Raw genomic sequence first — 16,069 nt, 5'->3', positions numbered from 1 at the left:
TAAACTTTCCAAAAAAATTCAAAAAGCTATTAATAGCATTAATGGCATTCTTTATCTTTCAATGCTTGCCATTAATGGCATTATTAAAAAGAAGACTAGAAAGTAGAAACTATAGTAACCAGAAAGTAGAAACTAAGTTAGGTACTGGCTAAGAACTAAATTAATTCGGATTGGTTTGATTTCGATTTTCATGTGTGGAAATTGAAACCGAATCAATACACCAGTTTATGCTTTTTAATAATCCGAAACCGATTGACGCTAAAAAAACTGGATGACTCGGATTGGGTCGGACCGAGTTGGTCGGTTTGAATTTCTTATGAACAGCCCTAAGTAGCAGGAAATGGGGTTGGATAGCGTGAACATTTCCTCTCCAGATATCTAATACTGAGAATCTTGGGTGGTTGCCCCTCGAGCGAAGAGGTAGATCGGTGGTCGATCCTCTTGTGGCGGAACCTGAAGAAACCATCGGTTAGAAGACTAGAGTGAAATAAAGCTTGTGGAGCTCTACACTCCCGAAATTCATATCTTAATGGTCTACATTTTTCGTTGACGCCCTGGACCCAGTGGGCATGCTCGAAAACTCAGAGTAGCGGTTTCTGCAAAAGGTGGGTCAGAGTTTTCGGAGTTCCGCTCTTAGGCTGGTGTTCGATGGTCTTCAAAAGAGATCGGGGACGCAGTGGTTTTATCACTGCGGATCTGAACAATCTGGCTTGGAAAAACCTTGAATCTCTCCGCTTATTGGTGTGGAGCAAGGTAGATCGTGACATCCCAAAAAGCACAGAGTTCATAGTCCATTAGTCCGTGGCATCCGATATCTGCTGCGGATCGTGGTGGAAGATATTGAGACCCCGATAGAACGAAGACCATTGAGGTGCAGCAGAGGGGTTTTAAACTCACGACTGTCCTTCCTGCCCCAACCCATGGGTAAAAGACAAGATTTTTGTAATTTGTTTCACTCCGTTCCAGCGTCTACGGATCATTTTTGGGGTTTCGGTGGATCCTTTGTTACCTGTGGGTTTCCAGTGGCTTTCATCAACCGGAGACAACGGAAAAGAAACAGAAAATGAAAGATTCAGAAGGTTTCGCCTTCTTGGGAAGACTGAGAGGCAAGGGGAAAGAATCTTCAGTCGTCGCCGGCGGCAGTAGGTACTGAAGCAGAGGGCTCTTCGAAGAGACAGTCAATGCTGGCAGCTGATTTTGCATCTGAGTCGACGGCTCTTGTCTGGAGTTTCGTAAGATCTAGTTCCGTTGGAGACCTGGCCGCCGGAGAATGAAGGAGAGGTGGTCTTCCCTTACATCAAAGTTCTTGGATTGGGCTTATCTCAGTTTGGTTTTGAAGCCCACTTCTTCAAAATTTTTTCCAAGGTTTGTAAAGTTAAACCATAATTGGCTAGCAGATGGCTAAATCAGCAATTGTTGAGAATTTGTTGCTTCTAGAGCAATAACGTTGTGCATGGCCACTGAATTTAGAACTTCAATTCCAAACAAGTGAACATTCTACATCTTCATTCTTTTCGGACACACACGGAGGATAAAAAGACCAAAGTGTAAAAATTAATACATCTTCATTCTTTTTCGAGGAACTACAACTTATATTTCTAGGGAAGAAAAATTAAAACATATAGACACTTGGTACAAATAAATTAAATGTATTTCACCTGTATTTTGTTTTTTTTTTCTGTAAATGTATTCCAACCATTAATGCTTGCTTATATAAATTAGTTTACTGCACTGCACAACCTCCTTATCTCCCCCAAGGAGCCTGTGAGAGGATTGATATCGCCCATCTTTATCATGGCAGATGCAAAATCTGATTTAAAAGTATTAGGTCTCTTGCTATATTCAGTGACAATGCTGTCTGTGGATCCTCCGCTGAAGAGAACTTGATCAGAATGAAGGAGACCCTTTCTCTGGATCAGATTCTTGAAGTAGTTATTGTCAAAAGAGTTGGGTGTGACCAAATCGAGAGGGGCCAAATTGCCATCCCCTGAGGCGTCAGTAGGACAACGACGTTTTCTTGTGCTTGCAAAGCCAGCATCAATGTCACTAGAATTATCATATATCCGGCCTCGGAATGTCAGGCAGCTTGCTTGTCCTATGGTGTGAGAACCTGAGAGGGCAACCATATCTCTTGCACTGAGACCCTTCTTAGCAAACTGGCCGATAAGTGTGTCAAGGCTTGCTGTAAAGCTCGGAAGGTCGCTGTTAGCTAGGTCTGGGCTTGCAGTGGTGGAGTCTCTTCTTCCAAGCTTCACTGTCCACGATGGGCCTCCCACCTGATTTTCAGAAATATAAATGACAAGTTATTAGTGTATTCTGAATTAAGCAGCTATAAAGTTATACATTTATATGCAGAGCAAAACATATATTCTTCATGAGAGAAGATATCATCATCAAATACTCACAGCGACAGATGCGTCCCGTGCGGCCACAGCAAGGATGTCTGCACATGAGACAACACCGGGACAGATGCTCTCCACCTGAGCTTTGGCCCTGTCTATGACTTGATAACCTCTGGCTGAGTTTTTATTAGCGGGAGCATTCTTCTCACTTGTGATTGAAGAAGAATCGTCAAGTAAAATTGATGCATCGCAACCCTGGAAAATGATCATCACAAGGTCAGAGAAATTAAGAACTTAGCATGCTTAATTGGGAGAATAAGGAAAGAACAATGACAAGAACCTGAACAAAACAATCATGGAAATGAAGGCGAACGAGTGATGCAGCCATTCGCCTCTCCGCTGAGACAGCGGATCGGATGACAGTTCTGATGGTGTTAAGTGCAGTCGGACACGAATTATCATAGAAGGTAGGCGTCAACTGTGCTTGAGTTGGTATGATTGGCCATACCAAAAACATGGTAACAACAATACAAGATAGGGTGAATCCCGAAGGTCTTCTTGAACCCATATCTACCAACCCAATCTCTCTTTCTCTTCTATCTGGGCACAAGTAATCCAAGAATGTTTTCTTTTTTCTGAAACAGCTAAGCTAATAAGTTAGAGAACTTAGAACAACCATAAAACGAGAATGCAATGAGAAAGAATAAAGAGCAAAGGTCCTTTTATAATTATAGGAAGGGCATGCACGTGATAGTTGTGGTGGTCATCAGGACTGCAGCTAGTCGGCTAACGCGTTTTCAAATGATGTTGAATTTCTTTCCCATAACCGATTCAACCATTAATTCTCTTTACTCAGCCTCTTTAATTATTTAACTCAACGCTTCATACAAATTCAATGGAGATGTGGGACGAGTCTCTCTCTGTCTCTCTATTCCTTAAATCTAACTTTATCTCCCTGTCTCCATTCATTTCCTGATGCATTAATAATTGAAATTTTAAGGTTTTGATTTAGTAAAGTCGAACTGTCAAATTTGGAAATGTCAAAAGCCAAATACGTGTATTCAACACTGACAGGCGACAGCTATGTAATTTGGTGGCTGTGATAGCCATGTGTGTTACCATGAGTCCTGTGATTCCACACATCGCATATATCATGTTGGAAGGTTTTAGGGACAGATTTTAGTATGAATAGATCCCGGCTTAATAATTATAATATTTTAGCAGGGCCTTTCGAGATCAGTTGGGTTCTCCTGCCAATGAATTTATAAGTTTCAACACCCTTTCCAATAACATAATCTCAGACTATACATCTTAACATGAGTTTGGATCTCTTGCAAATAAAATACATTTCAACACCCTATCAATATCATTTGATATCTCACATCTCATATATGGTAAGTCTCATTTTTACGGTAGGTCGTAGTTTCATGGTGAAATATGTGATGTCAGATCATAATGGTAGGGTGTTCGAGCGTATTCTATTGGCAGGAGATCCTAACTCATATAGAGTCATGAAGAAGCGTGTTGGAACGTATATTATTGGTAGGAAAACCGACTTGATCAAATTTGGGATTACAAAATTGTATCCCAATATAGAGTCGACAGTTTCTTTCTCTTTTTTTCATTATATTGTTTTTATCATGGTTTTTAAAATTAAATCGGTCAGGGGTTCGGTTATCGATTCGAATGATTGACCCATTTTAATAAAAATTAAAAAAAAAATTAAAAATTAAAAAAATGGTTAAAACTGTTCAAACGGTTCAAACAGTTAACCGGCCAGTTCAACGATTTACTGACCAAAATCAATGATTTTAGAGAAAAAAGCGATTTTGGGGAAAAAATGGAACCGGTCCTGACTGGTTCCCAGTTTTTCCGGTTCAATCCGGTTTTAACCATGGTTTCTATTTTGATTTGAGCAGGACCAGACCCTGTTCAAGATATATGTTATAATTCAGTAGATGTACAAATCCTCATGGGAAACTGGACATTTCTGGATCAGTCACGTATGCCACGTTAGCCTGACGTCTGGATCCAAATGTATATATCTGACGTGGTGTATCTTGATGACCTGCAGTATTACGTGCGTCTTATAAAACCATAAGGCTTAGTTAAAAAGAATACAAAAATGTAAAATCTTATATTTTGTATTATTATATATATATATGTTTGTATTTGTATTCGTACCAAACTGAGCCTAAACGATTGAAACTCAAATGTGAGCCTCGCAATCATCTGAAACACGGAATGCTAACCACACAAGCACTGATGCACCGCGTGCATTAGACGAGAAAGATAACTAGAAACTAATGTCTTGAGCCGTTGAGCGAAATGTTGATAATAAATCCAATAAGAAGATGACTAGTCAAACTCTGACCTCCTGTTATCAAGCAAAAGCCTTAATTGTGTTTTGGAAAGAGAAAAGTCAAGTATTGTTTGTTTCATGAATTCATGACGTCTTAAAATACAGCAGGTGAGGTGATGCACTTATTTGAGTGAGTCTTTGACGAAGACGTTAAAAGAAAACGTCAGGTCAATATTGATGGGATGGGACTCTCGGTTAATATTATATCTATATTATGTAACAGAAATAGTTATATTTAATTATAGGTTCAAATTATATTTTTTCAAAATAATTTTCTAAAAATACAATACATAATATGGTTAGTAAATGGAAAAAGTAATTTTCAATATTACACAATTTTTCAACTTCCAAAAGTACATTAGATCATTTTTAATTTTCAACTTTTTCTTCTCTCTCTCTTCCATCCATTTCTTTGGAATCAATGGTAGGAACTAGACCAACTAGACCTGTTCACACACAAGAGAGTATTCGCAGGCCACAGAATTCTCTCTTCTTGATTTCAACACTAAAGAGGATCTGATGTGTTTCTTGTTGGTCTCTCTCAAGGCTACCGCCCCCTCCTTCTTTTTGTTAACTTAAAAGATCAGCTCCTAATCCCATTAGGAGGTGCTTATCCAAATCATATTTGGATCAGCATTCTCTTCTAATGATAAGGATAAACCCTTATCTTATCTGCAGATTAAATTAGCTTTATCCTAATCCCATTAAGAGGTTTCTAGATCTGAATCACATTCAGATCTGGACTCTCTGAGTGGATAGGATTAAGACCCTATCCTATCTGCTAATCCATCTCAGAATTCGCCCCTAAATAAATAGCCCAGTTCGAAATGGGCTTTAGGCCCATTAAGCTTATGTGCTCACTCAACCTTTCTAACTGTTGCCCAGTTGGGCTTCCTTGTATGGCGTGGGACCCAAGCATTGATCTACACATCAGCCACATGGGTTCGGCCTAGCCTTTGTTACAAGGCCTGGTCGAATACACTATTAAAGACAGTGCACCCCCTGAAACCCATCAAATGAGCTCTATGGGCCCAACACTTACCCTAAGTGGTCCCTGGGCCAAGCCACCTTGTAACACCCAGGGACTGTGGGTAGATGCAAGATTATCCCATCAGGTATTATCCTCAATGGTCTTACACTTAACCTTTCAGCCCTTAATGATCATACACTGCCCGACAAGAAAGGACCTCTCCCTCGGCTGCAAGGAACAGTGTTGCACTCTCCACTTATATGGATCCCGGGAATTAAAACCTTTTGCAAACATTTTAGAAACCATAATGTATATACTTTTATATAAAATATACTTTGCAAAACAAATTTCAACGGTTGAAATTGGCTGCCGGCAGTCTTGGTTTCCAACAGTGAGAGTGCATCCCCGATCATTACCTTTGTCCAACAAAGGGGCTGATCCTATCACTATGATCACCCACTCAGATGAATTATTGGATTGTCCCAACATACCCAGGTTTTGACCCCCGCTAAGGATCTCACTGATTGGTACATCAAAGACAGCCCGATCCGACACCTAGTGCAGTATCATAATCGAGTCTAGGGGTCGGGTGTAACTTTCTAGTTTTGCCCATCAATCTCCAAGGTCCAGGGTAATACTGGAAATCTGGTCCAGTTCAAAGATTCAACTAATCCCACATTGTATGTGCCTAGGGTCTCACCCCGGTAACTGAGACAAGCCACCCCAACCGACTTGGTGGCACCACAGTGTCAGCCTTGTCAGGATAGGTCTCCCCAGACCGACCCACTGGCTGTGAATATTCTAAACTAACACGAGTCTCAATAAGTGTCTAGTTTAAGGGTATTACACAGAAACATACCAAGGGAACATGAATCAAATATGCACTTTTATTCATTTACAATAAACTCATAAAGTACATCGATTTTGATTGAAGCTAAGGGCATACAAAACTGTCTAACAATTTGTCCTAGTGTTGTCTCATATGCAGACATCCTTTTTGTTGCCATACGGGATGCATCTGTCGATGCGAGTACTAAAATTATGCTCTTCTTTTGAGTAAGGACTGTAACCATGCTATCTTCGAAACAACCTCAACAAGTTCTTGAAATTCAGATTCAGTTTTGGATCATGCAACTGTAGCTTGTTTGTGGGTCCTCCAAGAGATCAAGTTTGGGACAAAATACACTGCATACCCTCTAGTAGATTTTTTATCACCCAGACATCTAGCCCAATCCACATCACTGAAGGCTGAAAGTGTGAGATGAACAGCTGGTTGAAAATGAAGTCGCATGTCAATCATTCCTTTTAGATATTGAAGAATTCTTTTAATAAATTTCCTATGTGTATCAGTGGAGTTCCGGGGGAATTGACAGGCACGATTAGTTGCGAATGCAATATCAGGCTGAGTCAATGTGGCATATTGAAGTGCTTCCACAATGATTCAATACTCAGAAGGGTCAAATAAGAGAGTGCCATCGAATTTGGAAAGCTTCTCATTGAGAGAACCTGGTGTAGAAATGGGATTTACTCCATCTAGATTACATTGGTAGAAAAGATCATAAATGTACTTGTGTTGGGAAAGCATGAGCCCAAGAAAGTAATGAAGAGTACCGAGATCTTGGATAGCAAAAGCATCACCTAGTGTGGAGACTACCTGAGAAAGGAGCTGAGAGTCATTGGAGGTGACTATATTATCATCAAAATATACCAAAAAGAAGATGATGGCACTTTTTGACTTGTAGATGAAGAGAGAGGAGTTGGCATTAGAAGTAAAACCAAGCTTAAGTAAATGTTGACTTTACTTCCGAAACCAAGCACGAGGTGCTTGTTTCAACCCATAAAGAACTTTCTGCAATCGACAAACATGATTGGAAAAATAAGATGCTCGAAGCCTTTAGGTTGTTGAAGATAGATTTCCTCTTATAAATCACCATGGAGAAAAGAATTTGAGACATCCATTTGTTTGATTTTCCAACTAAATGTGGAGCAAGAGATAGAACAAGCCAAGTGGTAACCGGCTTAGCCACCGGACTAAAGGTCTCCCCAACATCAATACCAGGCTACTGTGAATAACCTTTCATGACTAAATGTGCTTTGCATCGCCAAATGGAACCATTAGGGTTAGTATTAAGATGGTACACCCACTTGCTACTGATCACATTCATGTCAGGTTGAAAGGGGACTAGTGTCCATGTGTGGTTTTTGAGGAGAGCATCAAACTCAGAGCTCATTGCCTCTCTCCATTTTGGATATTTGGAAGCTTGATTGAAACTAGTAGGCTCAATGATGGAGGTATTTAGCTGAGAGACAAAGGTTGCAGGAAGTGGGTGCGAGTTGAGAGATGAGCATTGGCACGACTATTGGTAGATTGAGAGCGGGTCACCATTGGATGGGTGTGGTGTGGCGGCATAGGTTGAGTAGTACGTAGCAAAGAATCAACCGTGCGCACACGCTACTGAATGGGACAAGCATCAAAGGAGGATTATGGAGCTGATGCAGTTTGTGACAAGAGTTGTGATGGAGAAGGTGATGGCAGCTGTTCTGGAGGAGAAGACTGTTGGAGAAGATGGGGTCACTGTAACTTTGGAGGAGAAGCTCTGAGGCGCGTCTGAAGACACTGTCTTTAGAACGTTATTTGCCCCCACTCAGTTTTACTGAGTTTGTTGTTGGGTTACAGGCAAATTCGTTCCTAGGATACAACAGAGCCTTGGACAAGAATCTGCAACCAACAAAGTTGAAGAGTCTCCAAAGAAACATTCTGTGAGACTGTAGCAGACCAGACTGAGAGAGAAAGAGAGAGTGAATTTCGAAATTGTGTGTTTTGGAGTCTGATTCACGCTCCTTAAATAATTTGTGAAGAGGTATGAAGAAAAGGTACGTGCTGGTTTAGAGAAGGCACCTTGAACAGTCACAATTTCAAACATTGTGACTGTTTAAAAAGTAGTTAACAGTTGGTGACTGTTAACTTTGAATTGTGCCTCTTGATCACACCCGATCGAATTGTCACCGTTGATCTCATCAATGGTGATCAACGGTGATAAACGCACAAAAAACAGACGCGAAGTGCGAGTAAAGTGCGCCTCTAAAGTGCCTCATTGCGCCGCACACACACGTGTGCGCACGTTGCCCGGTATTGAATCCCCATACTCTCCTCTACTAATTCTAAAGAGTATAAATCAACACCTATTGAAATACTGAAAACAAAAATTATAATTTTCCATTGTGGGACAAGTTCAAAACTGGGTTTTGTAAGAGAAAAACAGATTTTTTCAGTCAAGTGTACAGGTGCAATTTCTCATGTAATTGATCAATCAAACCCATTGGATTTAATCTCTCATGAGATTAAAATCCAACAATCCCTCACATTGATTGATCAATTACATAGTTCTCTCTCAATCTAAACTACTATGACACAATTATGCATACAAAAGGTGTTTATCAACTTAAACCTCTTGTTAGTATAGTTATCTCAGAGCCTTGTCAAAGTTATTGGTGGTAAGACCTTAAACCAATTACTCTCAAGACAGACCGGAGACACCTATACACACAAAAATGTCCAGTCTCTGCAAGAGTTTCAAGTTTTGCTTAGCATTGTTATGGCCATGTGCTTCTTTCCTGGTTTCATGAATAATCCCGAGAGCAAACCCAAACCCTCATGAGAAGCGGCACCACTTCTATGTTCACATAGGTGAAGTTCCACTATGTGCTCTGTTATTTGACACATTTCAGAACTTCATTAAGAGTTTATCTCAACCACTCATCATAACGAACAACACTGTTTATGTTGTGATGGGAATTTCTCAATGTCAGTGCTAACAGTCACATTGTTGTAACTTGTTGTTACCCATTAAACCCAATACTGATGGTTTTCAGTTCAGGTTGGTTTACCATTACAGGTGACTAAGTAAAGGGTTTTAATCCCATCTCTTTGGTTGTCATTCTTACCAATTCTCTAGCCAAGCCCTTGGTAAGAGGATCAACCAAGTTTTTACTTGCCTAACAAATTCATGTCTCAGACTTATATGTCTGGACTTACCATTGTAGGTACCACTGTAGGCCCTTGACAGAGTTGCCTCACTATTACAGTAAATGGAAATTGGAGGCATAGGATTAGGCCAAAGTTTTATGTCCAATAATAAATTCTTAATCCATTCAACCTCTTTTCCAACAGCCGCTAAGGCTATGAATTTGGATTCCATGGTCGAGTGAGATATACAAGTTTGTCTTTTGGATGCCCAAGAGATTGCACCCCCACCAAGGACGAAAATTCATCCAGATGTGGACTTGTTATCTCCATTACCGGTAATCCAACTTGCATCAGTGTACCCTTCTAGTACAGTTGGATAATCACAGTAAAACAAGCCAAGTTCCCATGTTCTCTTGAAATACCCAATAACTCTCCCAATTGCCTTCTAGTGCTCTGCACCGGGATTACTTGTAAATCGACTGGGTTTACTTACTACAAATGCAATATCAAGTCTGGTACAAAGCATAGCATACATCAAGTTTCCTACTGCACTAGCATACTCAAGTTGTGCAATTGCTCTACCAGTATTTTCTACTAGCTTTATACTAGAGTCATATGGCGTGCTATATTCTTTAAACCCTAAATGCTTAAATTTCTCAAGTACTTTCTCAATATAATGTGATTGGCTTAATGCATAGCCCCTACTATGCTTTTTAATTTGTATTCCCAAGATTGTATCTACTTCTCCTAAATCTTTCATCTTGAAGATAGAGGATAAGTAGTTTTTAGTTTCATTTATATCAACCATATTTGTACTCATAATAAGCATATCATCAACATAAAGACATACAATTACTCCATCATTTTTAGTGAATTTTGAGTAGATGCATCTATCAGTACTATTATGTTTAAAACCAAAAGCTAGAATGCAAGAATCAAATTTCTCATGCCATTGTTTAGGTGCTTGTTTTAATCCATATAGTGATTTAACCAGTTTACAGACTTTCTTCTCGTTTCCAGGAAGAACAAATCCTTCTGGTTGTTCCATGTAAACCTCTTCATTTAAATCATCATTTAAGAAAGCAGTTTTAACATCCATTTGGTGAACAGACAAGTGATAAATGGATTCTAATGCTATGAGTGTTCTAATAGAAGCTGTTCTAGCCACTAGTGCATAGATGTCAAAGTAATCAATCCCTTCCTTTTGACTAAATCCTTTGGCTACCAATCTATCCTTAAAAGTTTGTACAGTTCCATCAGTGTTGTATTTTCTTCTAAACACCCATTTACATTTTATTGGTTTTGATCCTGGAGGCAGGTCTACTAGTATCCATGTGTTATTTGACATTATTGAATCCATTTCATCATTTATAGCTTCCTTCCAAAAGGCAGCATCTCTAGAGGTCATGACCTCACTATAGGTTTTTGGATCATTTTCAATGTTTAGGACAATAGGTATCTTATCTAAAATCTTCTCTTTATCAGCCTCAACCAAAAATACAATTGACTGAGTGGAAATAAAATTTGAACCTAAGTGTTTCTCTGTTCTTTGTCTTTGACTTCTTCTAAGTCCTATTGTAGGTGTTACATTTGTGTCATTTCTTCTTTCAGTCTCATTGTTATCAACAGGTATTGAGATCTGAGTTTCTCTATCATTTTTTATGGATTCATTTTCTGTAGGTTCAGAACACAGTTTATTTTCAAAGAATTCAACATCTCTAGTTTCAATTATTATGTTGGACTCTAAATCTAGAAGCCTATAGGCCTTGCTATGTTCTGCATATCCAACAAACATACATTTCTTAGCTCTGAGTTCTAATTTGATTCTTTTAGGATCTAGAACTCTATAATATGCTAAGCACCCCCACACTTTTAGATATGCTAAATTAGGCTTTCTTCCTATCCATAATTCATATGGACATTTGTTATTAACTCTAGAAACAATTCTGTTATGTAAATGACAGACTGTTAGTAGTGTTTTGCCTCACAGGTTTAAGGGTGCATTAGCTTTTAACAACATGTAGTTTATCATTTCTGCAAGTGTTCTATTTTTCCTTTCAGCTGACCATTCTGTTGAGGGGTATAGGGAGCAGAACACTGATGTATTATTCCAAATTCTTCACAGAAAGAATTAAACTCATTTTTAAAGTATTCAACACCCCTATTACTTCTAAGGATTTTAATTTTATTTTCTAGTTGATTTTCAACTTCAGTTATATATAGTTTAAATATGTCAAAGACTTCATCCTTAGTTCTCATAAGGAGACATAGGTGTACGTAGAAAAGTCATCTATAAGTGTTATGAAGTATCTCTTACCTCCTCTAGTTAATACACAATTGAGTTCATAAATGTCAGAATGGATTAGTTGTAGAAGTTGAGAATTTCTCTCAACACTAGGGAAAGGTTTCTTAGCCATTTTAGAATTTACACATATTTCAGTTGATTCATTGTTGTAAGCAATTATACCTAGTTTGCTCATGTTCTTTATAGATTTAAAATTCAAGTGTGCTAATCTATCATGCCATAAAGAGAAAGAATCAACAATATAAGTAGAAACTTTTCCTTCATTAATACTTAATTTGAATATACCATTACAACCATATCCCTTTCCAACAAACTGAGACCAAGTTCTATCTAATGTCAGGAACAAGGAGAACATTCAGGAGAGTCAGTGTCTTTCCGGAGGTGAAGTTCAACTCTACGCTGCCTCTTCCAGCAACTTTGGCACATGTTTGGTTTTCCATCTATACCTCCTGGCCATCAGTCACTTCTTCATATGTCTTGAACAAGGACTTGTCCTTGCAAACATGGACTATGGCGCCTGAATCAAACCACCATCCAGAAGACGATTCTGCCATCTTGACTTCAGTAATCATGGCCATGAGATTGTCTTCTACCATGTTTGTAGACTTAGTTCTGCCTTTCCGATGTCGGCAGACTCGGGCATAATGCTCCATCTTTCCACAAACATAGCAGGATCCTTTCTTATTGTTGCTCTTCTTGAAGTTCCCATCCTTCTTCTTTACTTGTAATGCAGGGTTAGTCTTTTTCGATCCGTTTTTCACAAAATTGACCTTAGAGTTCAGCATACCGGTCAGGGTCTTATCCCTATTGTTTCTAATTTGAGACTCTTCTTCAATACGAAGGTGTTGTTGAATTTGCTCCAAGGTAAGTTCTTCAGCCTTGTGCAAAAGCTTCTTCCTATAATCCTTCCAAGAGGGTGGAAGTTTGGCAATGATTGCTCCCACTTGGAAAGATTCAGGAAGGATGATGTTAAGGGATCAAATTTTATTGACTATCACCTGTAGTTCATGAACTTGCTCCAGTATGGGTTTATGGTCATTCATGGTGAAGTCAAAGTATTCTGCAATAAGATACTTATTCGTACCTGCTTATTGCACCTTTTATTTGAATTCCAGGGTCTTCCAGATTTCTTTTGGAGATGTAAGTTCCTTGTAGAAGTTGTATAGCTGGTCTGATAAAGCATTCAGTATGTGTCCTCGGCACAGAAGTGAGTCATCTTCTCGTTTTGCTATTTCCTTCTTTAGTTTCTCTGAGTCTTTGTCAGTGGGTTCAGGAAGTGATTGCAGATTCGGGTCCAGCAGATAGTATAGCTTCAGTGTGGTCAGAAAGAAGATCATCTTGTCTTGCCATCGGCTAAAATTTGCTCCATCGAACTGGTCTAGTCGAACAAGATCTTGGTTCATCATCTTGATTAAAGTCATGCTTGCTTCTTCCTCCATTGCAGTATAACGTTCTAAAATTGTTGGAGAAGATGGGGTCACTGTAACTTTGGAGGAGAAACTCTGAGGCGCGTCTGAAGACACTATCTTTAGAATGTTATTTGCCCCCACTCAGTTTTACTGAGTTTACTATTGGGTTACAAGCAAATTCGTTCACAGGATACAACAGAGCCTTGGACGAGAATCTGCAACCAGCAAAGTTGAAGAGTCTTCAAAGAAACCTTCTGTGAGACTGTAGCAGACCGGACTGAGAGAGAGAGAGAGTGTGAATTTTGAAATTGTGTGTTTTGGAGTCTGATTCATGCTCCTTAAATAATTTGTGAAGAGGTATGAAGAAAAGGTACATGCTGGTTTAGAGAAGGCAAACAGTCACAATTTCAAACATTATGACTGTTTAAAAAGTAGTTAACAGTTGGTGACTGTTAACTTTGAATTGTGCCTCTTGATCACACCCGATCGAATCGTGACCGTTGATCTCATCAACGGTGATAAACGCACCAAAACCAGACGCGAAGTGCGAGCAAAGTGCGCCTCATTGCGCCGCACACACGCGTGCGCGGTATCGAATTCCCATACTCTCCTCTACTAATTCTAAAGAGTGTAAATCAACTCCTATTGAAATACTGAAAACAAAACTTATAATTTTCCAATGTGGGACAAGATCAAAACTGGGTTTTGTAAGAGAAAAACAGATTTTTTCAATCAAGTGTACAGGTGCAACTTCTCATGTAATTGATCAATCAAACCCATTGGATTTAATCTCTCATGAGATTAAAATCCAACAAAGACACCGAGGAGAAAGGTCGTAGTGCTGGTGCAAACATTATTACATCCCTAGAGGATGGAACCTGTATTGAAGAAGTAGTAGTAGCAAAGGGAAATAATTGCTCATTAAAGACAACATCCCAACTTACAAATATATGGCTAATGGGTAAATGCACGCATCAGTACCCCTTGTGTGATGAACTATACCCAAGAAAAACACATTGAAAGGATGGAAACTCAAGTTTATGCTTATTGTATGGTCACAAAATGGATAACAAGCACACCAAAAAACTTTTAAATGAGAATAGTCAGGGGATCATCCAAATACTTTGGCATAAGGGGAGATATTAGAAAGTACTGGTGTAGGCATTCTATTAGAAAGTACTATGTTTCCTCTTAGGAGACCCATTTTGTGCATGCAAATGGGGGCAAGAAACACGATAAGTTATACCATGTTGAACTAAATAGGATGAGAGTGAACGATACTCACCACCCTAGTTAGACTGAAATTGTTTGATTTTAGAAGAAAATAATTGTTCAACATGTAATTGAAATTGAATAAATGTTGGCAATGCATCAAACTTATTAGCAATAGGAAAAAGCCAAATGAACTTACTATAGCCATCCATGAATAAAATATAATATCTATAGCCATTAATAGAAGGTTCAGGGGAAGGTCTCCAAATATCTGAATAAATTAAATATAATGGTTGTTGTGAGGAGATATGAGAATGTTTGTGCAGAAGCCGATGTCTCTTTGAAAGTTGACAATCATGACAAAAAGAACTAGAAAATGAACCACTAATTGGAAGCTGAAGATTAGACAAAACATGATGAACAACTTTAAAAGTTGGATGACCAAGTCTCGAATGCTAATAGGAAATTGAAGCCTTTTATCCAATATTGGGTGAATGCTAAAGACTGCATGAGGATGCATATGTACCGGGTGGGAAGATTTGATAGAGTCTGCCATTATTGAAGTCATGCAAAAAGGTGTTCCTCGAGGAGCAATCCTTAACAAGAAAGAAAGAGGGATGAAATTCAAAGAAGCAATCATTATCTTGGGCAAACTAGCTTAAAAGAAGATTTTTGGCAATGTCAAGAACATGGAAAATAGCTTTCATATTAAATAGCCAATCATTATAAGTAAAGGATGAGTTCCCAACATGAGCAATAGACAGACCTATGCCATTCCCAATGTGAATCTAATATTAGCCATTGTACTCTGAATGAGTTTGTAGATAATTCATATCTAGCCTGAGATGATTTGTGGCGCCAATATCTAGATACCAGGCTACATCAAAGGTACTAAGCTCACCCCCTGCTTGATACGCATTATGCAAGATCTAAAAGGTAGAAATAAAATTTATATAAATAAGAAGGGTGTTATAGGTACTTAAAATTTTTAACATCCACTAAAATTGAGAGGTAAAACTTTCACTTTTTATATAGGGATATGGATAAACAGGCCAAAGTCCATGCCGGATGGTGGATAGACCAAGAAGGGCCATAGTTTGGTTTCCGTCTCAAATATATGGGAAAGGTTTTGGTCTATATCTTCAGAGTAGAGGAATAAGCTCACCACAACTCAGTTGAAATTTTTTAAGAGTTTAATTCTAAGGGGGTCTGCAAGAAAAATGGTTTGAGACTTCTTGCAAATGGACAGGAGGGAATTGAAGATGGTGGAGTACTCGGTACATCTTCTTTAGGGGAAAGGTTTTGCTGGAGGGGGGTGAATTTGAAAGTGAGTGCGTTAGCCAGAATGAGCTAGATTTGTTGATGGAAGAGTCGAAGGGAGGAGAAAAGGTAAGAGAGCAGTTGTTTCAGAGGGTGATTAAAGTGATTGCAGCGAGCTTGGTAAGGTAAGAGAGAAGTTGTTTAAGAAAACAATGGTCGAAAACTTGAAGACGGCCAAGACT

General features: G+C 38.9%; 1 protein-coding gene across 1 annotated transcript; it reads right to left on the bottom strand.

Moving 5' to 3' along the window:
* Positions 1-1,532: 1,532 nt before the first annotated feature.
* LOC148855579 (lignin-forming anionic peroxidase-like) lies at positions 1,533-3,012 on the bottom strand. The gene is made up of 3 exons (XM_088986787.1): positions 2,683-3,012; positions 2,406-2,597; positions 1,533-2,276 (listed from the first exon to the last, which is right to left on the bottom strand). The coding sequence occupies exons 1-3, from the start codon at positions 2,908-2,910 to the stop codon at positions 1,719-1,721; spliced, it is 978 nt and encodes a 325-aa protein (XP_088842913.1). The 5' UTR covers positions 2,911-3,012; the 3' UTR covers positions 1,533-1,718.
* Between the last annotated feature and the right edge of the window lie 13,057 nt (positions 3,013-16,069).

The sequence above is a fragment of the Nelumbo lutea genome, chromosome 4, assembly GCF_056320005.1.
Source record: "Nelumbo lutea isolate HS-2025 chromosome 4, American lotus-T2T, whole genome shotgun sequence".
NCBI lineage: Eukaryota > Viridiplantae > Streptophyta > Magnoliopsida > Proteales > Nelumbonaceae > Nelumbo > Nelumbo lutea.
This window is presented reverse-complemented; position numbering and strand designations above follow the sequence as displayed.

What these genes read in the sequence shown, in the direction of transcription:
- LOC148855579 (XM_088986787.1), bottom strand. Translation starts at nt 2,910, where the DNA reads ATGGGTTCAAGAAGACCTTCGGGATTCACCCTATCTTGTATTGTTGTT. An exon ending in TCCATGATTGTTTTGTTCAG is followed by an intron (nt 2,598 to 2,682) that starts GTTCTTGTCATT and finishes ATCATTTTCCAG; the next exon opens with GGTTGCGATGCATCAATTTT. An exon ending in CACGGGACGCATCTGTCGCT is followed by an intron (nt 2,277 to 2,405) that starts GTGAGTATTTGA and finishes TCTGAAAATCAG; the next exon opens with GTGGGAGGCCCATCGTGGAC.